This window comes from Pelecanus crispus, chromosome 2, assembly GCF_030463565.1.
Source record: "Pelecanus crispus isolate bPelCri1 chromosome 2, bPelCri1.pri, whole genome shotgun sequence".
NCBI lineage: Eukaryota > Metazoa > Chordata > Aves > Pelecaniformes > Pelecanidae > Pelecanus > Pelecanus crispus.
Genome location: NC_134644.1, coordinates 128360124 through 128387047, shown reverse-complemented (window position 1 = coordinate 128387047; position 26924 = coordinate 128360124). Strand labels below are relative to the sequence as shown.

The 26924-nt window shown below is 41.6% G+C and overlaps 2 protein-coding genes across 2 annotated transcripts in view; one reads left to right on the top strand and one right to left on the bottom strand.

Moving 5' to 3' along the window:
* Positions 1-12960: 12960 nt before the first annotated feature.
* Positions 12961-24000, bottom strand: MCM4 (minichromosome maintenance complex component 4). The gene is made up of 16 exons (XM_075705501.1): positions 23922-24000; positions 23527-23685; positions 22659-22826; positions 22475-22569; positions 22229-22324; positions 22048-22143; positions 21458-21596; positions 20790-21010; positions 20137-20257; positions 18070-18329; positions 16704-17069; positions 16230-16357; positions 14742-14949; positions 13673-13901; positions 13423-13556; positions 12961-13053 (listed from the first exon to the last, which is right to left on the bottom strand). The coding sequence occupies exons 1-16, from the start codon at positions 23998-24000 to the stop codon at positions 12961-12963; spliced, it is 2592 nt and encodes an 863-aa protein (XP_075561616.1).
* A 911-nt stretch (positions 24001-24911) lies between these two features.
* Positions 24912-26924, top strand: part of PRKDC (protein kinase, DNA-activated, catalytic subunit) — an 84352-nt gene continuing 82339 nt past the window's right edge. Inside the window, exons 1-4 of the mRNA XM_075705984.1 lie at positions 24912-25068; positions 25665-25741; positions 25849-25941; positions 26794-26868. Of these exons, the coding sequence (XP_075562099.1) occupies positions 24927-25068; positions 25665-25741; positions 25849-25941; positions 26794-26868 (387 nt within the window). The 5' untranslated portion in view covers positions 24912-24926. The remainder of the gene's footprint in view (positions 25069-25664; positions 25742-25848; positions 25942-26793; positions 26869-26924) is intronic.

Sequence of the window (26924 nt, the reverse complement as noted above, 5' to 3'; positions counted from 1 at the left end):
TTGCAAGATTTCTGAAGGGTTCACTCAAATTCCCCTTCCTCTTTTTACAGAGAAAAGAAACATGATTCCCCAAGGTTCCTTTTCTTAGCGTTTTAACAAAGTCAGTTGTGTGTCTTTCCATTACTGCCTGCTATTTCTTCTTTTTAGCCATTTCAGCATTATTTTCTGACTAATGAACAGTTAGTTGACCACTGATTAATAACACACACAAATTATGATCATTTCCAGCACTCTGAATCAGCAGCTATTTGCACAAATCTAAATATGGCTGGATATGGCTTTGATCCTCCAAGTTAAATGACAATATATAGAGACTGAGGAAGTAAGAAACTGAAACACATGAAGCATGTTGATACTTGATTGTTGTGATACGTCAGTCGCATTAGGTCAACAAATCTGCATGTTCCAGTTCTACCAAAGTAGATTTCTCTTGCTTGCTTTATTTCTATTTTATGATAGTGTGAAATCATAAGGAGTTACTTCCCCCTCCCCTAAATGCCACTTGCAAAGGGAGAAGACTTTAGTACATAACTTCAAATAACAGGAAACATTGGAGACCCTAATTTCTTTGTGTTTTCTGACTCTGATCTTGCAGAGCTGAAACCAAAACTCTGAGCAGAATTTTCACTGCTGTTTCATTATAGCCATGGGGTTTTTTTTTATATTTTAATGATGTATTCTTGATTTTTTTATGTATGTGTGAATGTGCATATCTGTCTGGTGATATAGTCTCACCTTAAAAATTCTTGAGAAATATAGGTAGATAATGTGAACTATTACTTTGTTTCGCATTGTTCCATTTGCCTGGGTGCTTTCCTCCCACTCCCCCCGCCTTTGTATAACTTGGACCCAGAACTCCATTGAAACAAGAGAAAAAAATGGAAGAACTCTACCTATTCAGTCACATCTATTGTATTTTAAAATGTGGAAATGGGTAAAGTAATTTAGCTGATTCTCTTCCACCTCGGGCTTATAAATAGGAAAAATCTGGTTTAGATAAACATAATCTTTAAATACATCCAGACTCATTCATACATTCAGCTCAGCTGAATAAAACACGTGCTGTTACGTCAAGGAGTCCAGATTTCATGTTAGGCAAAATTCCCACTAAGGCTGTCAAAAGCAGTGTACTTGAAGGAAGACCTAATCGTTTCCGCATTTCACTGGAAAGTTGTGCTCTTAGTGCCTACCAGAAACTTCGGTAGGGGATTAGAACTCGAGCAGTTGGCTCTGACTGCCCAGCTACTAGTGTGATATTTGGGTAGAAAAACAATTCGATTTTTGGTAGAAAGTTTTGTTTGTACTTGAGACAGCAGATGAAATTTCAATATGACTTGTAGAAAGTTGTTCTGTCAGTGAGAAGGACGAAAGTACGAAGGGACCGTAAAGAGGGGGAACGGCAACGTAAGGGGAATTAGCTCAAATGGTAGAGCGCTCGCTTAGCATGCGAGAGGTAGCGGGATCGATGCCCGCATTCTCCATTTTCTACTTCTAAGCGTCACTTTTTATCGCCACTGTGGACCATTTTTTTTTGCCGTTTAGGAAATGAACGGCTTGTAAACTTATGTTTTGTCTAAAATTAGGGTAACTGCCTGCACAAAAAAAGGAAATAAATTCCTGTTGATGGGTTTTAAAGAATGAAACAAAAGCATACTGACACATACCACTGTTTCTTCTGATTTTTGGCTGTGATACAATTTTAGTGTCCTGTGTATACTACCTTACGTTGTGGGGCTTTTTTAAATTTAGATGTGTTTTTGTGTAGCAGTTTTGTAAGGATTAAAATTAATCAATTTTAAGAAGCACATGCACAATGTGAATGATTTAATGTTAATGTTGATCAAAGATGAGCATTTTTTTCTTATATTGGGTTGAGGAAGGAATTGAGTGAAATTGTGAGACATTGAATGTCCGTTGAAACTCAGGTTAGGAACAAATGTGTCATGCCCATCCTAGCTACAATAGGTGCAAGGTAGCTGGAGAGATGGTAATTCTGTGGTGAGCTGATGATTATATAGACAACTACATACTTTTACATCTTCTTATAGACAATTTCACTGACGTTTCCCATAATTAAAAACTAAAAAAAAAGCTCACATTAAAATTCAATGCACTTGTAAGGGACAGAAGTTAATTCATTTCCTGTGGTACAGAATAATTGTTAGTATTAGATGCTGTTGTGAAGAAATCGTTTTTCAGAGTTCACAAGTGTAGTCTGCTAATTGAGATTTTTTCCCGTTTTATTTGGTGTATGAAACAGTATGTATTGCTAGCTATATATTTCCTTTCACAAACCTGAACAATTTATGGAAGAAAATCTTATGCTACCGTAGAAATGCAGTCTCTTAAAATACTGGAGAATGCGGGCATCGATCCCGCTACCTCTCGCATGCTAAGCGAGCGCTCTACCATTTGAGCTAATTCCCCGTGCTTGGTAGTGGGAAGTGTGGTTTTACTTCTGCTGAATCATAGCTTGGCTGCTTTAGATGTCATTATCTTGTTGAGTTAGTCTGCTTGTTTCATAACACTGAATCATCAGTGTATTTATGTGGAAAGCCTGTTAGCATAAAAGTCAGAATACTCACTTGACATGAGAAGCAGTAGTACTGATGCATTTTCTGCTATGTTACTTTGATAAAACAATACTTACTTTCCTGAACAAAGCCACCTCTAGTGTTTATTCAGGAAGGAGAGGGAAATATTTTTTTACCTCTCTTACAATGCAGATACGAAAAGACTTGTAAATCTAGAAAGTATACTCTTAGAAGTCACTGAAGGGTGATGACATTTTTCTTCACCTTGTTTTCCAAGTCTTTTTATTTTCTTTTCCAACTTTATTTTCTAATTAGCTGTATGTAAATGATAAATATAATGGTTTAAAAGTTCATGTTTATCATAATTTGTGGAGAGAAAGTATTCATTTATATCTTCCTAAGTTATATTCTAGGTACGTCTACCTTTTTGTATTGACTTTGATGATTCAGTTAAAATAGTGTTGCATCTTAAATATATGGGGTTACTAAAAACATTTCAGAAATGCAAAAATTCAAGTGTAGTCATACTAACTGACTTTGCAGTAAGATGCATATTGGCAAAGCTCTATTCACAGGTTATTACATCAGGGAATGCTTTCTGGATTTAAAGAACGAAAATGTAGTTTACAGTGAGAGTGGTTGCACTGATACACTATTAAACAACAAAGGCAATGAAAAGGCTATAATGAAAGATTTCTCATTTGCTGTTTAAATGCAGAAAAGTAAGTTCTGCTAGTAAAGTAAAACATGCAGGAGTCCAACAATACATGTGCTGGTGGTTTTCTCTAATGGATTTAACTTACTGGGTGACAGCATCTAGTCAAAAGAAAATAATTACAAAATTAAGCACCAGCTGGTTACAACTTGTCTAAAGTAAGGTAGTACTTCAAATCTAGCACAGCCTAGATTCAGGCCAAGGTGTGAAACTAAAACCGCAGTATCACTGCAAATACTCTCCTAGAATTTAAATATTCTCCTGCCTTACCATAATCTCTGCACAACAATAAATAAAGATTCATTTTTACCATTTCTTGCAATATATTGTAACTGACTTTATCTACCTCACTGGAGTAAACTGGAGGGGAAAAACAAATACGCAAAAGTGGTTTCAGTCCTTCTCCCAGGCACACATCTTAGGCTCAGTGATGGCCCACTGCACATCTGCAGCTGGGGTCTTTCCCATACCGTATTTCACAAGGTTCAGCTCTGTGTACAGTTTTCTTCATCCCCTGTGCAGTCTGAGTCAGCATGAAAGTGGCAGATTACCTCTCCCTGTTTTTCACCCCCAAATCTCACTCTGCTGCCACTGAACAGGCCGAAAGCTTGGACAGTTCAGCTCACAGAAAAATAGTTTATTTGATGATGCAGTCAGATAAGGGTGAGGAAACAACTCTGCTATAGTACTATTTTCAGTGATTAAAAAGTGTGTTTCATATAATTAACAGCCCATTGTTTTGTGATCTTGAATTTGTTGTGATTGCTGAGTTTTCATGTAAGATGGTGAGTAAAACTTTACAGTTTGTCCACTTGATTGGGAGAACTTCCTTACCTACATGGCTAAAAATAACCTGACCTTCTTCATTCCATTTTTTTCATTTCTCTAGGGTATTTCACCTGAGAAGGGTTTGTGTCCACATACTTTCATTTAACACAGATCACTTTGATGCACCTCTTTGGCAACACTAATGTAAACTGATATAAGCTAATTTAATCAGGTTTGACTTTTGTTTTCTAAGATGGTCTTCTTAGGGGACATCAGGGCAAATGCAAGTTTTGTGTTATCTTCAAGCTGCTCCACTGCATTATCTGTGATGTGACTTCCCTCAACACAGAAGCAGCAGCTGCCCTCTTCAAAGAAGGATAAATCTAGTGCGAGTTGGGTCGCACTGAAAGGCTGCAGGTCGTGAGTTTGTCATGCAAGTTGGCATGAAGTGCCTTATCACATTACTCAGGGAGTTTGTCATCTTGGACAAAAAAAAAATAGACAAGCCTAAGGTCAGATGCCACTAAGTGTTCTGAACAGCTGCCCTGGGGTTACTACCCATGATAAAGGAACAGAGTCAATAAAGAAGATGCAGTTTCCATTTGTGTTTATTAAAATCTATGGTTACAGGATAAATTAGAGTATTGTGGGGGGAATTAGCTCAAATGGTAGAGCGCTCGCTTAGCATGCGAGAGGTAGCGGGATCGATGCCCGCATTCTCCACTGTCATGTTTTGTTTGTGGTGGGAGAAAAAACAGTTAACTACAAAAGATGTTTTCATGCATTGAAATGGAATTTTAAAGTGAAATAAGCTCTTATTTTTTAGATACACATAATTCATTTCTTAAATGTTGCCATACGTTTGACTAGACTAAATTAAAATGATTACTTATATTTAAAAAAAAAAAAAATAGAAGCTGACTTTTATGGGGAGAAAACCAAATGCTGAAAGTACTTCCTCTCAGGAATTGCAAGTAATAAACTTTTTAAAAATTATTTTATACACCTAGAAAACATGTCTTCTCTAGTTTGTCTTGTTTCTTACTACTTCATTTGGAAATGCTAAATGAAATATTACAAATTTATTATTTGACACCTGTTTTGGAATCACAGTTTAATGTGTTTTCATTTATGAATAGATAGACTGGTGCAAGAGAGAAAACTGTATTATATGTAAGGAACTGCAGATTTTAAATCCACCTTGAAGATCAGAGTTTTGTGATCCCTATTAATAATAAGAGGCAGGGGAATTAGCTCAAATGGTAGAGCGCTCGCTTAGCATGCGAGAGGTAGCGGGATCGATGCCCGCATTCTCCAGTGTTTTGTTAAACAGGAATTGTTACACCTAGAAGTGGAAACTAACAAAACAAAATATGTAACTATTTTGGTAAAATGTTAATTTTGTTTTAATTGGGGCAAAACTGATTCCCTTCCTTCCTTCCTCCCTCTCTTCCTCCCTCCCTAAATCATATGGCAGTCCTCTCTCATAACTGTTGACTCTTCCTGGCCAGTATCAGTCAAATTTGGCAGAAAGAGAATTCTGCAGTATGATGTTTTTCCAGGCTTTATGAAAAACAATAGATGAATGATGGTTAGAGACCTAAATCAGCAAGTCTTTTCTGCACTTGTCCAACTAGGATATAGTTTGATCAGACAGTGCAAAATAGCAGTTTAGGAATGCTTGTTCTTCCCCAACTGCCCATTTTGGTCCCTGTCCAGAAATACAGGATCTTCTTTTAATTTACGATCTTTGTGAAGCTGTTGTATGAGCTGGATTGGTCAATTCAAGTTTAAGGGTAAAAGTTGTCACCCCTTTCCCTCCAAGTCTGTATCCTAGAAAGCACACTACAGCTGCTATGTGTTTTAGCTATTGCCAGTGTGCAAGTGGTAACTCCTATAAGCTCCGTAGCCTTCTCTCCTAGTTCTGTTTTCACAGAGCTGCTTTTAAGAGGCTAATGCCTGCCACACTTGGGTTAGAGCTTCAGAGATAACCTCGACCATCTAAATGATTCACTGACTTCCCCTAACACCGTATTAGTTTCTTTTGATCCTTCTCCAGATGTTGTGCGTTTCTTTATGGTGCACTTCCCCCTGGCCCTTCTAGAAGTAGCTGCACAGCAAGTGCAGCTTTTTAGATCTTAGTGACCGGTGCTGCTCGATCTGCTGTCTTGAGAGTTAACTGAGCACCTTACAGTGTGCAAAAAGGCCTACTGATTTCCTCGCTGCTTCTGTCTGTTCATGGCTGAGGAAGAAAATGTGCGTGGAACTAGCAAAACACTGGTACTATTCCACTTCTTGATGTGTCTCCTTATACTTTGGAGGCTGAAAACCTAACCTTCTTGAACTCTTGGGCATATCTAAAAAAGTTTGTACCAGTCTTAGTGACTGCTTTCAGTGTGATTAGTAGACAGAAGGCGCCTAGAACAGTCATACTAAATGCCATCCTTCCGACAACAGTCTGTGACATGCTTATACCTACTGTGTACACACATATTTTCAGCAGGGTTGTTCTCAGTGATGTTGGCACTGGGTTCTTGTCCTACCAACATCCTTTACTAAACCTGCCTCATAAAAATGATTCCTGATCATTATCTTTGATGTGTGATTTCTCATCTCACCAACTGTTGTAAGATGCGTGGACAAAGATAACGTACACGTCTCCCTCCTGGGAATCTAATGATCAGTCTTTTCAGAGAAAGAATACTTTTCCTTCTTTTAGAATAACCACTGAGTATTCCAAGATCTCTTCAAATAAGTGAACAGATCGATTTCCCACACACACACACTCTTCATGAAGTGAAGGCAGAGTACACAATTTGGAATATTTCTCAGTGACATCCATCTTCAAGTTTTGCCAAAAGGGTTATGCAAGTATTCTAACCTGCTTGTTGCACTTTGATAAAATAGACCATATAAAGCAGTTGTGTTGCTTTGTACAGCTGAGGGAGGTCTACATAGCATTGTATTTTCCTATTAAAAAATCACCAGTACCAGACACTTGGGAGCATTATTGTTTATCCCAGGGGAAACAGCTTACCTATTGGGAGTCCTTCTCACATTTGCAATTAAAACAATGTTAAGCCTGCTTTAGCTTCCTGATCAGCCTGGGGCTGCTCTTTTCAATTATTGAGAGGAAGCTGAGACCAACAAGGAAGTATTTAGATGGATTTCTACAGCTAGCCCCCTGTATTGCTGAGAAGCTGGATTAGGCCCGTAATGATGTTTACTTTGATTTCAGTTTGGTTGGAGTGTTTGTATATGATGTAGATTCCATGAGAGACTCTTCTAATAAGAGTCACAGAAGCAATTATTTTTTAAAAGTGACAGGAACTATGTGATCCTGGTATGTAGCTATTAATACAGTGATGGAACAGGAGTGGAACTGTCAACCAAGCAGATGTTGCCAAGACTGTTTACCTAGAAAGATACTGTAAGGACATGCCCAATTAGGAGAAGAAATCTGCCTATGTAATGTCCTTAGAGCTTCATTGTTACTGAGTACAAGCTTCAGAGCTTAATGGCTGTTCTTTGCATACTGAAAGATGGGCTAAGAACTAGCTGGATGATGGAGGTGCCTCCCCGTTCTTCATCTTCCCACCCACATGTATGTACATGTATTGAAAAGCAAAGGTAACATACTATGTGACTAAAACTGAGATAAGGTCATAAATACCAATGCAGGTAGCCAGCCTAGCCTTACTATATTGTTGGAGGTTGGAAGCTCAGCTCACTCAATGGACATTATGTGCCTGGATACTTGGGCTTAATTCTCTCTAGCTTTAAATTGTGGATGTAGTAATGTGCAGTTATGTTCTGGAATGGTATTTGCATTCTCCTGGTCTGGATCTGGTGCTGCTGGAAAAGATTGGCAACTGGAAAGTGCTCCTGACTAAGAACTAGAACCAGGAATTAAATCTTCCCTGGCTCCCAGCTCAGTAAGCTCGTGACAACCATTTCTTCATTGGGTGAGAAATGCCAAACCTCATGAGGGGTCTGTTGAGGTTACTTCTTTTGGGGACAAGGGAATGAAATGTCACTTAAATACTACGGCACTGGGTAGTATGAAAGACTATGACAGGAAAAAACAATCCGAAGAACAGCCAGTTTATCAGGTTTTCCTTTTTTTGTGTGTGTCTGTCATTGGTGATGAATATTTTAAGCTTCTTAGTGTCTTTAAGAATTGGACAGATAACAGCTGACAAGTCACAAAAAAACTTGCACCAGGACTGTAATAAAGTTAACCTCTTAAAATGGAGGAAGGGTGAAAAGCTCCTCTACTTCCTAACATCTCTTTTAGAGGTCATCAGAGATACTTTCTGGTATGTCTTCCACATAAGAAAGTTTAGTAGCTTTCCTACACCTAGTTATTTGGTTTTTTAAGAGTCTAGATACTATTGTACCTAGTAGTTTTCAGTTAAAAAGGCTAGGAAAGACTGTATCACTCTTGCTTCGGAGCTAGGAAAGGTTTTAATTACTAGAGGAGACCTTCTTAGGATTTTTCTTGTATTTTGTCTGAAGCATTTGATGTTTGGTCAAGAGTAACAAAGGAGTCTTAACTAGATGTGTAGCAAATCTGATCCAAGTTGGTCAGTAAGTTGCACTAGTAAATGCCTGCTTCATACTAGAAAAAACAATTTGCATGACAATGGTTAAGAGATAGTTGGACCACAAAACCACATTAAAAATATGTGAGGTTTTTAATCACATTTATAAAAGAAACAATTTAACCTGAAGAGGTAGCAAGATCTTCAAAACAAAGTATGCAGGCATTACAGTGGTTCCCTGATAAGATTTCCACTTACAAAATATGGTAATTGGAAACTCTACGCTTCATTAGAAAAGGGGTTCAAATTTAGGCAGAAGCAATCCAAACCTACTCCTACCCTATCCAGTTGAGAGGTGGGACGTTATCACGAGTCACTGAACAAACCAAGTGAATGTTTTCTCTGCAGTCAAAATACAGGGCAATGAGAGAGAATGCTTTAGGAATCTACAAAGTAATTATATAGTAATTATATAAATATAATTAGTAGGTCTTCTGCTCAGATTTTATGATGACTTCTAAAATATTTTTCATAGGAGCAAATACAATGCTCTTGTTTTCCTTATCAATTTAGAGTCCAGAGATGCCAGTCACGAGGGGAGTCTGGTTGTGCTTATTGTATAGACAAACTGTACTCTCAAAACCTTACAACCCACAATTAACTAGCTTTTTTGTTTTGAGCATTAAATAATACAAGCTGGTGCCAGGCTGTCTGTAAACACTATTGTAAGGTGCCATGCAGACTGAGAATTGGATGACAGCCTCCATATTGACTGTCAGTTTACCTCACAGATGATGAATCCTATGCTTTTTAAGTAAACTATCGTATTGGGTTTGCGTGGCAAGGTTTTGGTAGCAGAGGGGCTACAGGGGTGGCTTCTGTGAGAAGCTTCTAGAAGCTTCCCCTGTGTCACATAAAGCCAATGCCAGCCGGCTCCAAGACAGACCTGCCGCTGGCCAAGGCTGAGCCCATCAGCAACAGCGGTAGCACCTCTGGGATAACATACTTAAGAAGGGGAAGAAAAAAACCAACCCAGACACAAACTGCAGCTGAAGTGAGGAGTGAGAATATGTGAGAGGAACGACCCTGCAGACACCAAGGTCAGTGAAGAAGGAGGGGGAGGAGGTGCTCCAGGCACCAGAGCAGAGATTCCCCTGCAGCCCGTGGTGAAGACCATGGTGAGGCAGGCTGTCCCCCTGCAGCCCATGGAGGTTCACAGTGGAGCAGATATCCACCTGCAGCCTGTGGAGGACCCCACACCAGAGCAGGTGGATGTGCCCGAAGGAGGCTGTGACCCCATGGGAAGCCCATGCTGGAGCAAGCTCCTGGCAGGACCTGTGGACACGTGGAGAGAGAGGAGCCCAGGCTGGAGCAGGTTTGCTGGCAGGACTTGTGACCCCTTGGGGGACCCACACTGGAGCAGTCTGCTCCTGAAGGACTGCACCCCATGGAAGGGACCCACACTGGAGCAGGTCATGAAGAACTGTAGCCCATGGGAAGAACCCACGTTGGAGAAGTTCATGGAGGACTCTCTCCCATGGGAGGGACCCCACGCTGGAGCAGGGGAAGAGTGTGTGGAGTCCTCTCCTGAGAAGGAAGGAGCAGAAGGGATGACATGGAATGAACTGACGCCAACCCCCATTCCCTGTCCCCCTGCACCACTTGGCAGGGAAGAGGTAGAGAAAATCAGGAGTGAAGTTGAGCCCGGGGGAAGGTGTTTTAAGATTTGGTTTTATTTCTCATTACCCTACTCACTTTTGATTGGTAATAAATTAAACTGATTTTCCCCAAGTTGAGTCTGTTTTGCCTGTGATGGCAATTGCTGAGTGATCTCTCCCTGTCCTTATCTTGACCCATGAGCTTTTTGGTCATATTTTCTCTCCCCTGTCCAGTTAAGAAGGGGAGTGATTGAGCAGCTTTTGTGGGCACTTGGCATCCAGCCAGGGTCAACCCACCACAACTGTGCATGTATTTTTACAAGACTACATGTGGTTTTGCCAAGTCAGAAAAAAACACAAAATGCTTACTTCAGTCTGCATTGCTGTATCCAGACAGCAAGTTACATAGCAGCTGTAATTACAAAATTGCATAAATAAACTGCAAAAGTGCAACAGAATGACTTCCCTGACCAGCTATTTGACATGCAGTCTTTGGTGCACTTTCTTTTCCTGAGATAATCCTGGAAGTCCTAGGGCCTTCTAGGAAGTTAAAACTGCAATTCCAGAGTGACTGCCAAAAAGACGACTGAAGTTTGATGAAGCTGACTAGAACGTAGTCTTAAAGAGTACATTATATCAGGTACGATGGGCAGGGGATAATCTTGACAGATGTTTCTCACTTAGGAGTTTACATCTGTTCCTACTGAAGCACCTAACAAAACTGGGGATGACTAGGATTGAGTCACTTTCCAATCAGATCCGTGCTTGCAGAGAAATGACATAGCAGCTTTGAACCAGTAACAGTGGTAGCAAATGACATTATTTGGTCTGTTTTGTACTGGTTCCCAGCCCACCCCAAGTAACTGGTGACTGCATTCTGTGCTAGGAAAACAGGAGAGTACCATTCTATTTCACTTCAGCAGCAGCTTCTCTTTAGTTAGTGTTAGACAAGATTGAAAGACCACAGTTGAAGTGATCTGCTAAGTGACTTACTACAAATAATTTCTGCCAGTACTTTTTTTTTTTTAATGTCTTTTGTAGAACATATATAAGACTTTAATGCTTTTCTTCTGTGTCATTTCTGATGTTAAGAATACCAAGTTTCTGGCAGGAGTGCTTTCCCCTGGTTGCATACTCCAGTCTAAGTGACTTGAGTTTTTTAAGTGAGCTTAATTATAACTACTAACAGCAGGTTAGTAAATAGGGTAAATACACCAGTAAATTTTTATGTACTCTATGCAATAGTCTCAAATTGTAAGGAAAATAGTCTAAGTAAGTTACTTTCATCTTCCTTTTGCTTTGTGTACATTTCCAATTAGCATATGGGTGGTTGAGCATGGGAAGCTGAAAAAGTCCTTGACTAGCATAAGCAGTACTCAGCAACAACTAAAAACATCAGCATGTTATCAACATTCTTCTCCTACTAAATCCAAAACACAGCACTATGCCTGCTGCTAGGAAGAAAATTAACTCTATCCCAGCCAAAACCAGGACTCTTTACAAGCCTTTCCATTCTATATCTACCTTATTACAGAGTGGCACAGACTGAAAACAGATCATCTCTATGAACTACTACATACAGGCTTTAAGAGCCACCTAGTGGGATTATTCTGCAAGTAACCCTGTACACACTAAATACAGTAATTCCTAATAAGCATTTTACTTAAAAAACCCAAACCCCCAAAAAACTAGAAGATGGTGAATTAAGAGTCATCTTAAATTGAAAGGGAGCTGAAATCTGTTTTACAAACAAACAGTGGGAATACTTATTTCAGCTTAAAAGGGCTAAGTGAGTAGTTGAGATCAGCCTGGTGCTGTCTGCACTGAAGTGAATTAGGGAACTCTCTTGCTAGCTCAGCTGTGAAAACAAATAGCAGTTATTGACATATTGGCCGAGTTACTGGCTGAGAGCATCTACCCTGCCTAGAATGAGGGAAGATTCCCCAGTCATGCGCTACTGGACCTTGTTCTTTCAGGATCGATTATATGAGATTACACCAAAGGAGGGTAACTTAATTTATCCAGTCATGCTTAAATGTGTAGTGAGAAAATTTGTTTTCAAGTAGAATCTATCTGCCTTTTTTTACATTGAGGATACTACCAAAGTACACTCAAGTTTTAAAAAAAAAAAAAAACAAACACAACGCTCCTTCATGCTCTCACAGAGAGCTTCCTAAAAGTTGCAGAATTCTAGATTGAAAAGTGCTCAGTACAGAACATGCTCATTTTCACTTGAAATGAATGTTACAGAGCCCTTTTAAGTCCAATAACTTTATTTCAGATTACAGCAGTACTAACAGTCAAACTGCATTTACTAAAAAGTCATTTAAGATGAATTTTTACAATTCAATTTGAAATACATAAAACATTGTTAGCATGTTTTACAAAACCTCAAAAATACGTGGCACTTTACATTTTAGCCAAATGCAATTACTAATATGTCAATAGCATTATTCAGCTAAGGATTTCTTAGGTCCTTTGTAATCTCTTGTGCTGACAGAAGTGCCACTTCATTGTCGCTACACTTGTCATAGCAAATGATAGTCCCAAATCTTGAAAATCTTGCAGACTGACAATATAGTAGGTAAGGCAAAGTAAAGCCATGACAGTTGGCTTGCAAGGAAAGGCTATGGTTGTCATAGCAAATGATAGTCCCAAATCTCGGAAGATCTTGCAGACTGACACTATCTTAAGTAAGGCGAAGTAAAGCCGTGACAGCTGGCTTGCAAGGAAAGGCTAACTTACAGCAGTCTAACAGTCTTTCCAGTCACAGTCAAGAAGTCATCATCAGCCAAGGCGCGAAGCGCTTCTTCAAACATTTCCTTAGTGACAGCCTTAAAGAAAAGGTAAATCAAGTAAAGATTGGCAGGGTAGGAGGGAAATACTTTAAAGACTGTAAAAATGCCTTACTTCCTACCAATTTTCTTAACAGTTTTTTTAAGCTTTAGTATGTTCTCCCAATCCGAAATCTGGCCTGGAACCCTGAAGCCAAGTTTATTCAGGCTTCTGAAATAGCAAACTAAGATACAGCAAAGACTCAGCTCATTTATCTGTAGAATTGGCTTTCTGGTCATGTCAGCTGAAAAAAAGTTAGTGTCTCCCTTTCCCTCCATAATGTGACTGGAGAACAAGATAATGTTGATATGGAAAAACACCATGCTTTTAAAATTCATGAAAATGTAAAAACAAAGCAGGAAACTTACCGCATCAGACTGTGCTCTGAGATCATCAAAAAGCTGTTGGTATTTCAAAGCTGGTGTTTTACCCTTTGACTGGATAAGCTTCCTTAAGGCTTGAGCCAACTCCTCTTTCCGCTTACGAGCTGTCGCACTCATTCCTTAAAAAAGAAAGAAAACACCTTTTAGAAATAAACTAAGGAGGACAGGTTAAGTTACATTTAAAAATTGTAGAAGCCCAATAGCATCCCAGCTTTATCACTATTAAAACACAAACCTGTAGTGAGAATAGATATGTCCACAATTCCAGTCCTTGGATCAGTAGCAGACTGTTTCAGTGCTTCCCGATGGAGACGTTTTGCTTCTTCTACATCAATTGTTTCAACTTTCTCAGAAAAGCGTACTTTAGCATGCGCTTCTGCCAGTCGGATCAGAGACTCAAGTTGTCGAGGATATGCAGAAACCATTCCCCTGCCACTACCAATCTTCCTCATGTCCACATATGCCTGAAAAGAAGAGTCATTAACTATTTCAGTAAATCCTGTTATTTCTATTCTTTTCAGAGCCTCCTTCATCCCCCGCCTCTTATTTCAGAATATGAGTGATTTTGGCAAGCTGTTCCAAATGCTATGTCTGCTCATATACCTTCATAAGTCTTCTGCAATGAAAGATAACCACATCACATATACACATTTCCCTTATAAAGCAGTAAAGCCATGATAATGAGTCAAGTTTTGAATCCTTTTAAAAACTTAGGACTAGTCTTACATAATAGTGCTTGCATCTGTACTGATACGTTTCATTTCAGTAGAATTTTATGCTTTTATTGATGTGATAGAACCAAAACCAACGCATCTGAAAGCTAATGATCAGAGCACAGAATGACTTTTATACTTATTCCTCTTTCTTTTCCAAATGCTGGTGATTTTTAGAGATGTTTGAAGAGTCTTGCAGAAAAATTGTAGAATCATAGAATTGTTTAGGTTGGAAAAGACCTTTAAGATCATAGAGTCCAACCATTAACCTAACACTACCAAGTCCACCACTAAACCATGCCCCTAAGGCCCACATCTACATGTCTTTTAAATACCTCCAGGGGTGGGGACTCAACCACTTCCCTGGGCAGTCTGTTCCAATGCTTGACAACCCTTTTCCGTGAAGAAATCTTTCCTAATATCCAATATAAGCCTCCCCTGGTGCAACTTGAGGCCATTTGCTCTTGTCCTATTACTTGTTACTTGGCAGAAGAGACCGACACCCACCTCACTATAGGAAGCATACATACGAGGGGATTTTGCCATTTTTGACAAGTTAGGACTCGGAACATCAATAACAAACTCCTTTACCTCAATAAGGGCTTGGCTTGCTTCTTCACTTAACCTAGGATTTACATAACAACGAGCATATGCAATATAATCCCTCAATACTGCCATGTCCATGTATTCCTCCTCCATCTTTTCTTCACTTTGGTAGTACAGTGAAACCAAATGGCGAGCAAGACGTCTGTCATAAGCTTCATCACGTGGATCCAACATTAAAAAGATCAAGTCAAATCTGAACAGGATAAGAATCCAGTATTAGCGTGTACACTTTCCTGCCATTTAAAGTAGTTTGGTTTAGGGGTTTTGCCTTAACAAGTAGGGGTAGGAGTTACTTGGCCATTACTTCCTACTCTAAGTAGGTGGTGCTCTATTAAATGGAAAAGATTATTTTTCTAGAAAAGTCTGAAAGTACACAACAGCACAGTGGATTTGCTTTTATCCTATGGACCTGAAACTTTGAAAGTGAGACACATTCTGCAAAATTCAGATCCCATGCTGACAGGTTTTGTCTTCTTAAAAAAAAAAACCCACAAAACAAAAACAACCCACCAAACAAGAAAAAAAATCCACACATACCAAATACACAGAACAAACTTGCTGCTAAAGAAACTGCCCTGAAAGGCAATAGCACATACCTATATAGTTATTTTATGCATGTAAAAATAAAAAAGCACTTGCTGTTTAATCCTGAAAAAATGGTTTATAATTTTACAAACAATACATTCAACTATGTTCAACTATAGGCAGACATTTTTAGCCAGCCCATCGTGTATTTTCATAAGCTTAAATCCAATAAATTATGGAACTGAGATGTTGCTCAAGCATCTAGTTACATTTAGTACACCTGTACTAAGGTACCATTTGTCACTAAACGGCTAAATTATTCAGCTCTTAATAGAAATCTAAGCTGTAGGTGTCCTCAGAATATCCAGTATATCAGTGTACTTCAAATTTCCAGCTACTGTGGGAATTCCTCACGAGATGCAACTGAGGCACATAGATTAATTTTAAATCAGCAGATGCTAAATGTTGCTCTAACAGCTATCACCCAAAAGGCTAGCACTGCCACCTCCCTGACTGAATTTTACAGAACATGAAGCAGGCACAGATCTTCAGATTCTACCACCTCTGCTCCAAGTTTCCTAATCATCAGTTTCACTTCCAAAGTTTTATGGAGCTAAGAAAAACATCCTGAGTTTTCCTTGAAGTTATCAATGCTATCTGTTTCAGAATAACTGTTTTTCTAAGAGATGATCCTGAAACAACATGAAAAAAAACAATATAAAAGTAAATAAAGAGATCCTACAGATCTCATCAGATCTTCTGTTCAAGGTCAATATGTAAATACTAAAAGGCAGTTCTCTGCTCACATAGAAGTTGCAAGAACAGCATTTAAAATAAATGCTACAGAAGTTTTCCACTACGCTACAAAGAATGCAATTGTAATGTAATCCTTTTCACAAGAGGAAGTATAACATCTCATAAAAATGAGACAAAGTGGGAGTTGAGTACCTTGACAACAGTGTATGAGGAAGCTGGATATTTTCAATAGTAGTCTTTTTTGGATTCCACTGTGATTCTATAGGGTTAGCTGCTGCTAGGATAGATGTACGAGCATTCAGTTGGCAAATAATTCCAGCCTGTCAAAATGAAAAACATTTCTGAAACCAGTTGCAACTAATGTGCCACCAAAACTACCCCCCTCCAACTTCATGAGACCACATGTGTTATTAAACGGGTTCTGTAGTAAAAAAACTGCATTGCAAAAAACATTTAGAGCAAAGCAAGAACAAAGACATCCAGAAATACTACAGGTTGCTACAAAAGCCGTATCCTTTTGTAAATGAGTTGTTACATAATCTAGGACTGATCCACTGACAACAACAGAAAAGCGTAATCTTTTGTTCTTCTGGTAACTTTTTGGTTTCAGCTGCCTAGCAGATACCGTGCTTAGTGCAGAGAACCTGGAATTAAAGAGAGACTTACCTTTGCAATGGAGAGAGTCTGTTGTTCCATTACTTCATGTAGTACTGATCTTGTGCTTTCATTCATTTTATCAAACTCGTCAATGCAGCAAATGCCATTGTCACTAAGTACTAGAGCACCTGTCTGAAGAACTAGTTGCCGTGTTTCTGGATCCTTCATCACATACGCAGTAAGACCAACTGCACTTGAGCCTTTGCCAGACGTATACTGGCCTCGAGGAACCAGGTTATACACATACTGGAGCAGCTGGGATTTACTAGTACCAGGATCACCACAGAGAAGAATGTTGATCTCGGCGCGAAAATTGCCTCTTCCTGTGTGAGTAAAATCCTTTCTTGATCCCCCAAAAAGCTGAAGCAGAATACCCTACAAAAATATTCTCTTTAAAAATCAGAACATTACCTCTTGTGTAGTTAACAGAGTAAATGCAACTGTTGAACCGTAAGATCTAATGAACTGAAACACTGCTAAAATTATCTCGGACATGGAAGAAAACACCTGAAACTAGGTTTAGAAGTCTTTAAAATGGTTCATTCTTTATAGATATCCTCAATTCCAGTTAATTACAAACATCTAGTTAAACTGCTAGGTCCTACAAACTCAGCTTAAAATTAAAGTTTCAAATCAGATTTGTTCCAAATCTATTCCAAAACATATGTAATCAAGACTTGGTAACAAATTCTGCTGACAACAGGAAAGCCAGAATAGGCTATTGTTTTCCCTAAGGATATGTTTAATCTAGGATGAAAGTCCCTATTTTCTATTTTTTAATTCAACTTCTAGCCGTTTCAGACACCTGTGAACTACGATGATGTATTAGAGAGGATTGTTTGGTGTCTGACGTTACCTTGAGACCCACTACTGACTGTAGTTTTTGCAATGATAAAGTTGTAGGGCCTCAGTTGAACATTTTATTGGAACAGTCCCTTGGATACAGCTAAGTAATTGTTTTAACATCCCATAAGTCAGGGTCAACCACATGCCATTTTAAAGCTACTGTTCTCTTGTGGATGCCTCTTTTCAGCAATCACTTACTATGTTATAGCTACTTATTTTTCTGTGATCACCAGTAATCTGAACTTTCAAGAAATGTCCAAGATGCATACCACAATTAAGTCTTCCCAGTTCTGCTGCTTTCCTACCTTTTCAGTATCTTCCCTCTAATTAACACTCCTTAATACCATTAAAAGAATTATGATACACTTACAACCAACTCCATCCTGACAAGATCATGGAGTTTTAAGACTACTGAAGATACAGGTTTTTGAATTTTGAAGCCTCAAATCATTTTTATAACAAACAATAATTACAAATGTACTTGCATATAAACACATTTCTTAGAAGAGAAATACAGAATTTTATTCACCTTTTTGATATCTTCATGCTCATAGATACTTGGGGCCAATGCTGAAGAAAGTCTCTCATAAATATCTGCTTTTTTAGAAAGCTCTTTTAGAATTTCTACACGTTCCTCTGTAAACATTTTTTGCTCCGTTTCCTCATCAACCCCATGTAGGCGTTTTGCATCTGTCTTGCGATAGTGTATGACATCAATGTGGGTCTTATAGACGGATTTGACATTGCTGACTCTTGGATTAACTCGAATTGGGACTGCCCTGTAGATACCTAAATACAAATTTTAATCACAGCTTTAGATATGAAGAAGCATGATAATTCCAAAACCTGAAAATTTTACATTTTCCCTTGAAAAGCTTTTCAAAACAGCCTAAATACTAAAATACTAATACTTTAGCCAGTTTATTTCCCACTACCAGTAACTCATGTAGAAGTAAATGGAACATATTTAAGCGATCTAGACCCTCTTTTTGCAGGTACATACATATTCAACATTCCTATCACACGTGTTCTCAACAAGGAAAATGCTTAAGCATTTTTGAAAAAAATTAAGGCTTGACGCTTTTGAAAGTCCTGCTCTGATGGCTAGAGTCAGCATTTCCCCCATAGATTTCTAATGCATCTCTAACAGCTAGCAGTACAGCAGTTGTTGTAAAGCAAAGTGGTTTATAAAAATGTGGTTGCAGTACCACAAGGTTTACTCTGTGTTACCACTCTCCTGACAGCAGACGCTATTTAAAATCTGCTTCTTCCTCACCTGCATTCTCAGAATGACTGAATCATCAAGGTCACAAGGGACCTCTGGAGATTGTCTAGTCCAACCATGGGCTCAAACCAGAGTCAACTAGAACAGGTTGCTAAAGGCCATGTCCAGTCAGATTTTTAGTATCTCTACGGATGGACACTCCACACAGCCTCTCTGGGCAACCTGTGCCAGGGCTTGACCATCCAAACAGTAGAAGTTTTCCTTATGTTGAACTCAAATTGCCTGTTTTTCAGCTTGTGCCTGCTGCCTCATGTCCTGCCACTGGGCACCACTGAAAAGAGTGTGGCTCTGTCTTCTTGACACCACCCCACCCCCCAAATCAGCTGTTTATAAACACACTGGTAAAGTCCCCCCGAGCATTCTCTTCTCCAGGCTGAGCAGTCCCACCTTTCTCAGACTTTCTGTATATGACAGAGTATCCAGTTATCATCATGACCCTTTGTTGGACTCTCTCCAGTATATCCATGTCTCTTGTACTGGAGCCCAGAACTGGACACAGTACTCCAGGTGTGGCCTCCCCAGTGCTGAACAGAGGGGAAGGATCACCTCTCTCGACCTGCTGGCCACACTCCTCCTAACGCAGCCCAGGAGGCTGTTGGCTGAGGAGCAACACAATCATCTGGTCTATCGAGCACCGATTCCTTCCAGTTTTGCTTTTGTCTGCAAGTTTGCTGAGGGTGCACTCTGTCCCATCATCCAGGTCATTAGTGAAGATATCCAACAGTGTCTGGCCCCGGTATTGACCCCTGGGGTACACCAGTGCTGACCAGCCTCCAGCTAGACTTTGAGCCACTGATCATAATGCTTTGAGCCTGGCAGTTCAGGCAGTTAAATCCATCTCACTGTCCACTTGCCTAACCCATACACCATCAGTTTGTCTATGAGGATGTTACGGGAGGGAGACAGTGACGAAGGCCTTGCTAAAGTAAAGATCAGCAACATCCACTGCTCCACTCATTTCATTGTAGAAGGTTGTTATCCACTGTAAACCCATGCTGACTATGCCCAATCACCTTCTTGTCCTTCATACAGTTAGAAATGGATTTCCAGGATTATTTGCTATATCACTTTCTCAGGGGTCAAGATGAGGCTGACTGGCCTGTAGTTCCCCAGGTCTCGTCCTCGCCTTAAGAGTGATGCTGGCTTTCTTCAAATACCTTAGCCAGTCACCATGACTTTTCAAAGATAACTGAGTAGCCTTGTAAAGGACAGTGGGCAGCTCCCTCAGCACTTGCAGGTGCATCCCTTCAGGCCCCTCTATAGACAAGATAAGTGAAAAAGGAGGATGCAAATACTCAAACCAAATTTTACCTGTGACGTTAACTCTATCACCTGGCTGAACTTTATCAACAAGGTCATTGTGAGCAAACAGCGCAACCGTATGAGGGGTCTGTCCGGCTGGCATATCTTCAGGAGACTCCTGCAATTTGATCTAGCAAAAAAACCCACTAAGTTTTAGTTTCAAAGAAGCAAAGCTTTTCCACAGACCATACAACAGAATCTTGTATTAGCAGTCTTCAGCATCGTTTTGAATCAGGAACATTGCTCAATAACAAAATACACCCCACCCCACCCCCCCAAAAACAGCAAAACTGATTACTAATAAAAAAAATACGATGAAAATAAGAGTTCTGCTGGTTGCTACTGGTATGGCTAAAATGCTGTTACAGACAAGGCTCATCTAGTCTAGACAGAAGTGGACATACTATATATAAAGGGGCTTCCATATGGAAACATCAAGATGTGTATATACTTCATTTCATCCTTTTAATGCACTTAATCTCCAAAGTATGAACTTATCCTTTGGCTAAGTTTTTTCACCCATTTTCATGTTCCAAAACACATTTCCCTTTTCAAAATGTTCAGTCTCAAGATATATACCTTAATGCTTTTGGTGATATTAGGGGGGTGGGGGAGCAAAAACTAGAAAGTTTTATTTTAGCCACTACCCAAGCACAACATACCATCTGTTTGTCAGAGAACATGGATCGATTGTGAATCAGTGCCATGCTGTGCGTTGTGTTACAGTTCTTGCATACTGATGGTTCAGCAATCCTGCCACGATCGATTTCTACTCTGGTGGTGAAAGCGCAAACCTGGCATTTAAAGAATGCTTCTTGCATCTCGGGAATTAACTGGGAGCTTCTGATGACCATACCGCTGATGGTGATAAGTTGATCAATATCTACAAAATATAGAGACTTGCATCATCACTTCATACTCTTAAGATTTAGAAGAGCTTTCAAATTTCATGTTCTGTTAGTTTTTAGGTGGGAGGTAGACATTTGGTTAGGTACTTGTATTTTGTCTAAGACAAAGCAAAATGAATCATAAATGCATAGTACAAGTATTCTAATTCACAGAAGTATTTATAAATCATAGAATCCTTCGCACTTGCAGAACTAAGAACATGAGTAGCTGATGCCAGGAAAGATTTCCTTTATGGACAGATTATTCTACATTTGGGCTCTAAAGCATTTACTTCTGAAACAGACTTATGTAAACAAAAGACATTGGTCTGGATGGATCACAAGTACAGTTTTTTACGGTCTTCATGTAATTCTATGTTAATATTCAGTAAGTTTATATAAATCCTTAAGATTCTTTTCTAACATGGTAATCAAAAGTTTACCTTCAGGGTTTAGACTTCTCATATTCCTAGTCTTCAGTGCATTATATGGCCTTACTTGAATTTGATGTTCTAATATTGAATCAGGGTAGCGATCAAAAAAGATCTCATTGGCAGCCATGTCAAATGTTGGGATAACTTCCTGTATAAAATTGTTAGAAACAATCAAGCTTAGGAAAAGGGAAAAAAAAAGAAAAAAGAAATATTTTTACATAAAACATTTTACGTGCTGCTGATCAGCCAGGAATGACTAGAAGTTATGTAGGAAAATGCTCAGCTGGCATAACAGGAAACTTACTGTTTAGATGAGGTTTATTATTTTGAGTATTTCAAGGCCAAAAAAAAAAAAAAAAAAAGGCTGAGACTCCACGCATTGCAGTTTACCAGCTAATTTTGCAGGTGTGAGGTACCTACCGTAATATCTACCATCAAGTTTTAAGTAGTATGAAACAAGACATTTCATATTAAGTAAAATCAAGAAGCCAAAGATTACACTGAACATACAAAGTACACATTGCATTTAAACAAACATATTAAAAGCCAGAAATATGAAAGGGCCCCTTGAAAGTGAGAAAACAAGTGCACTGCTTTACCTGAGGATAGCAGATCAGTTGCCTGTAAAGATTTTCATCAAATGATCTCAGATGGTCACAATTTACATTCAGGAATGGTTCCCCAACCATATTAATCTGCAAGACATTTGAAAAGAAATCTTTAGCTCAATGGCATGCAAGACTAAAGAAGAAAAGTTAGATTTCACTGTGTTAGAAGTACCTCTTCAAGTCGTTGCATATAGCGTGGCTCGTTAAGATCCAAGCCAATGTCTTCATCCTCTTTAGCTAGCGGATCAATGAAACGCTGAAGAAATCTCTTGAATGTCAGAGGTAACAGGAAGACAGAAGGGAAAGATGGCAAGAATTTAGTAATACAAACACCTACTTTGTACCAGATTCAAGTAATATTTGTTTAAATCAAACTCGCTTTTCATTTAAAAAAGGAAAAAATAAGTTGTTAACCTACCTGGAATTTTTCTTTGCATGAGGCTACATTAACATCTGTTCCCCAAATAACAAGCTTCTGTCCAAGAGATTGCTCAGTTGCTACTACATCCTCAGCTGGCTGCGTGGAAACAAATTAAGCATTCACAAATGTGCATACAGGTGTTTAAAAAGAAGTTGACAGACACAAAATCTGAGACATCTACCTACCCCATCGGAGTGTAAATCGACTTGTCTGGCTTTACGGACAGACCCGAGATCCGGCCTCTGCCTCACCGGAGTTCCTCGCACACCACTTCGTGGGGTACCCTCTACCCTGGAGCTGGGTGTGCCGTAAGTAAGAGGTGAACTGACATCAAAGTCAAGAGGAATAGCTAGAAAAAAGATGTTTTGTTATGATTATCAAGACGTTTTACGTTTAGAGCAAACTGAAATTCAGCCTCTGCATCCGTCTCATTATTCTTTTAACTATACCGTCATAAAATGAGTAGCATCGATCAATTTCAGAGTTTTGTTAAAACAGAAGCAATAAAGATGTTGCAAGTCTACCTAGAACTTTTCTTTGCATTAACATCTCTTCTGAAAGACCCCAAGTTCTAGTAAAGCTTCACTAGAAAACTTTAAAGTGATACTGCGTTTTAAAACTACATTGGTGTTCAAGCATAAAAAGTCAAAACGTAGCATTTTAGATGAAACCCGTTTTTCAGTATTTTTGGGGGCTGTAAAACAAACGACACATCAATTAACAGCTACTGCATTTAAAAACAACCCCATGTATAAAAGCAACAAAAGGCTTTTTATGGCAACCAATCTAATTCCTTCTGCATTAATTATTGGTTCATTTTATTCTTTCTAGAAAGACACGATAAAGTATAATCCCCGAGACATACTCCCGCGGCAATTTGAAGCTACAGCAGCAGATCCGCACCCCTGACAGCAACTACGTCCCCGTGCCGTTCGCTACGCTCAACTCAAAACCAGGAACTCGGGACAAAACTCTTTTTTTTTTTTTTTTTTTTTTTCCCCCGCGTGTTTTGCGGCCAGCGCGGGGCCGAGGGGAGCGGCGGGGCCTACCCGAGTGGCGGAACTGCGGGGGGCTGGAGAAGAGAGCGTCGGCGGCGCTGGGGCTCTGCGCCTCGGCGGGCGGGGAGGTGGGCAGGGGCTGCAGGTCGCCGGTGGAGGTGGAGTCGTCCGTCCGACGCTTCTGCGAAGGAGGCGAGCGAGCATCTTGTGCTGCAAGACACGAGCAGAGCCGCAGCCGGCCTTGAAGTCGTCGCGCCGCCGCAGCAGGCGGACCCAGATACGGGGCGCGGCGGCCGGGGGACACCCCCGGGGCAGGGAGACGGGGCCGCTGCCCCGGCGGCGGGCGGACAGCGCAGCGAGAGCCCGCCAGCACCGCCCGCTCCCCCCGGCTGGCCGCCCCCACACCGGCGCGCCCCGGGCCGGCCCCGGCCCCTTCCCGCCACAGCACTTACGAGTCGGGGGGTTGCTGCCCCGGCCGCGCTTGCCGCCGCGGCGGCGGCTGGGAGTGGAGGCGGGCGACGACATGGCGCTGCTCCGGCTCCCGCGGCGGCCCTACCCGCGGGGGCAGGGGCGAGAAGGACGCGGGCGGCGGGCGCTCCGCCACCGGCGGCGGGTTCCTTGCCCTCTCCTCACGCGGGCCGAGCGCGGAGCCGCCGGGAAGAGGAGAAGAAGGAGGAGAAGAAGAAGAAGAAGATGATGATGAGGAGGAGGAGGAGGAGGAGGAGCAGCAGCCGGCGCCCCCAGCAGCCCCAGGAAAATCCGCGCCAAAGCGAGTCGCGTGCGCGCGCGCTCGCGGGCTTTCTGGCCAATGGGTAGGCGCAATCGCAACGGGAGCGCCCAACGGATGCGGACGGGGGGGGGTGCAGGGAACGGAGAAGGAAAGGAGGAAGGAGGCGAACCCTCCCGGCCCTGGGGTGAGGGTCGCGCCCCGCTCGAGCTGCTGCAGTACGGACAGAAGGATGCCGCGGGGTAATTCTTGTGCCACGAGGCGGAGGCTGTCCTCAGCAACGGCACATCGCTCCCCCCTCCCAGCCCAGAGTGGAACCGCCCGCACCTGACCGAATTTCGCGGCAAAACTAGCCTTGCGGTCGGGAACGGAGGCGTGGGGAGGTCGGAGCAGCCCATTTTCCGCGGGGGGGGGAGAAACTGCTCACCGATTACTGTATGTGCGTGTACTGAGCCGATCCTGCGGCGACAGGCATAAAGATGCCCCCAAACCCTTTTCCCTGCCACCGCCCGTTAGACGATCGTGTCTCCCCTTCTCTGTTGGGAATGGTCTGGCCGAGGCCTACCCGCGTTCCTCCTGCCTCGGAGTGCACCAGTCCTGATGCCACAGCGTGCCCCCCCCCCCCCCCCCGGCGGCTGTTGTGTTGGATCCGCTCGGGGCGGGCCCTTCGCGCCCGCTTCCGCCGCCCTGTGAGGCGCTGCCTGCGCCGCCGGCCCGGGGCAGCATGGCCGGTGTCCAACAGTGCCTGCACCAGCTGCACTGCTGCCTGCAGCCCGGCGATGCCACCAGCGCCGCCCTGCACGGCTACAGCCTGCTCCGCAGCCTGGGAGAGACCTGCCTCACCAGCCTGGCGGCCGGCGCGCAGGGTGCGCCCCGGGGCCCGGCCCGGCTTCCCCGGCTGCGGCGGGTGGCGGCGGGGACGGGGACTAGGGGGCCTCAGGGGCTCCGAGCGCGGCCTGGGGCGCCGTTTCCTCGCTGGTGTCTTTCAGACAGCCCCTGCTCAGCGGGGGGAGGGCCCATTAATGTTAGGGGGTCACGCCTAGCTAGCCACTAGCTCTGCCTGCTCTCCCTCCCCGAGCTCCGCAGCACGACACTTGTCACTGCTGGCATGACATAAAAGGGTGATTTCGGGGGAGGGACGGCCTCTTGCCCCAAATAACCCTTTCCCTCAGTAAAAGTATTTGGGTGCGTGCCCTTCTCTGCCGGCCTGCCCTCGGCCCGGCTTGCCCTCGGCCCTGCGCAGGGGCAGGCCGCAGCCTGAGGCCGGAGGTCCTGGCCTGGGCCTGAGTCCATGGGGATGCCAGAAGCGGCCGCCTTTAAGCTGTTCTCCTGGTGACACGCATCCGTGCTGCCCAGAGGCGTTCAGGCAGCCTCTGCAGGAGGCGGCGGGCTGAGCGGTGTCCAGCCCTGCCTGCTCTGCAAAGGCAGCCAGCCGCCTGATGCTTTGCCTGCTTCCCCGCAGCGCTGCACCTGTCCCTCGTGTTTTCCCAAGAGCATGGCTTACTCGTCTTTATCCACAGATCCCTCGGCATTGAGGAGGTAAGTTGGCAAACTTTAATTTTTAAAGAACTGTTGAGACGGTGCTGTAGGAACAGCGTGTTAGGTTATACGCGTTAAAACTAAACACGCTTTTTTTACCTTTTCAGTTTCGAGATTGCAGGGAAGAAGCGTTGAAGTTTCTTTGTGTCTTTATGGAAAAAGTTGGTGACAAAGTTCATCCTTACGCCTCTAACATTAAGGTGGGTAAAGGAAAATTATTTCCTAAAGGCTTTTGCCAAATGGTTGAAACAATTCCGGTGCGTGTCGTACCGTAACAGATTTGTAACTGTCCTTCACCCCTCCCAGTCTGCCTTACCCATCTGTAGTATTCTTGTTAGAGCTGAAATAACTTGATTGACATAAAGTGCAATTAATACAACAGAGAAGTGTGGAATTGTTTCTTCAACTATAGACTTAATTTTATTGACTTCTCTTTAATAGAACGTAATAGGTTATTGATTTTGAAAATAGGTTATTGATTTTCAGAGTAATAGTTATGACTTCTAATTTATACAGACTAAATTCATAGTTTAAGTGTAATATTTTAAATGTTTCCATAGGTGATGGTTAATTTTAAATACTGTTTTTTTTAAAAAAATTTCCTGCAAAGTTGTTACTTTTGCGATATATACAGAAATGAGTGGAAACTACCGTACCTCTAAAAATGAGGTTCCTTGAGTCTAGATTACCGAATAATACTGCTTTGCATAAAAATGCTTGACTGCACCATTGCACTTTCTGATCTCAAATCAGTAGCTACGTATTGCAAGGAATGATAGTACAGAGACGGAAAATTTGCTGTGTGTGCCTTTTATTCCAGAAACTGCACTTTCATTGCTTGAGCTGGGGTTTGTTATTATGTCAGATAGTGCTACAATGTTGTCTGTGAATCCACTTTCAGGACTGAATATTTTTATTGTTTTAGTCCTTTCTAAAAACCTTAAACTTGTTAGGAGCAGATACTTTATAAAGAGGTAGATGAATATATTGGTATCTTTGAATTTTCTTCTCTGCTTATGAGTATTATAATCTCCATTTTCTTTCCTATCTAGCAAACTTGTATTCGTGTTTACACAAAAGAGAGAGCAGCAAAATGTAAAATCCCGGCTCTGGAACTTCTGATTAAGGTAAAATGCATTCTATAATTCTCTCTTATTTGTAGAAAAAGTAGAAAATCTGTTGT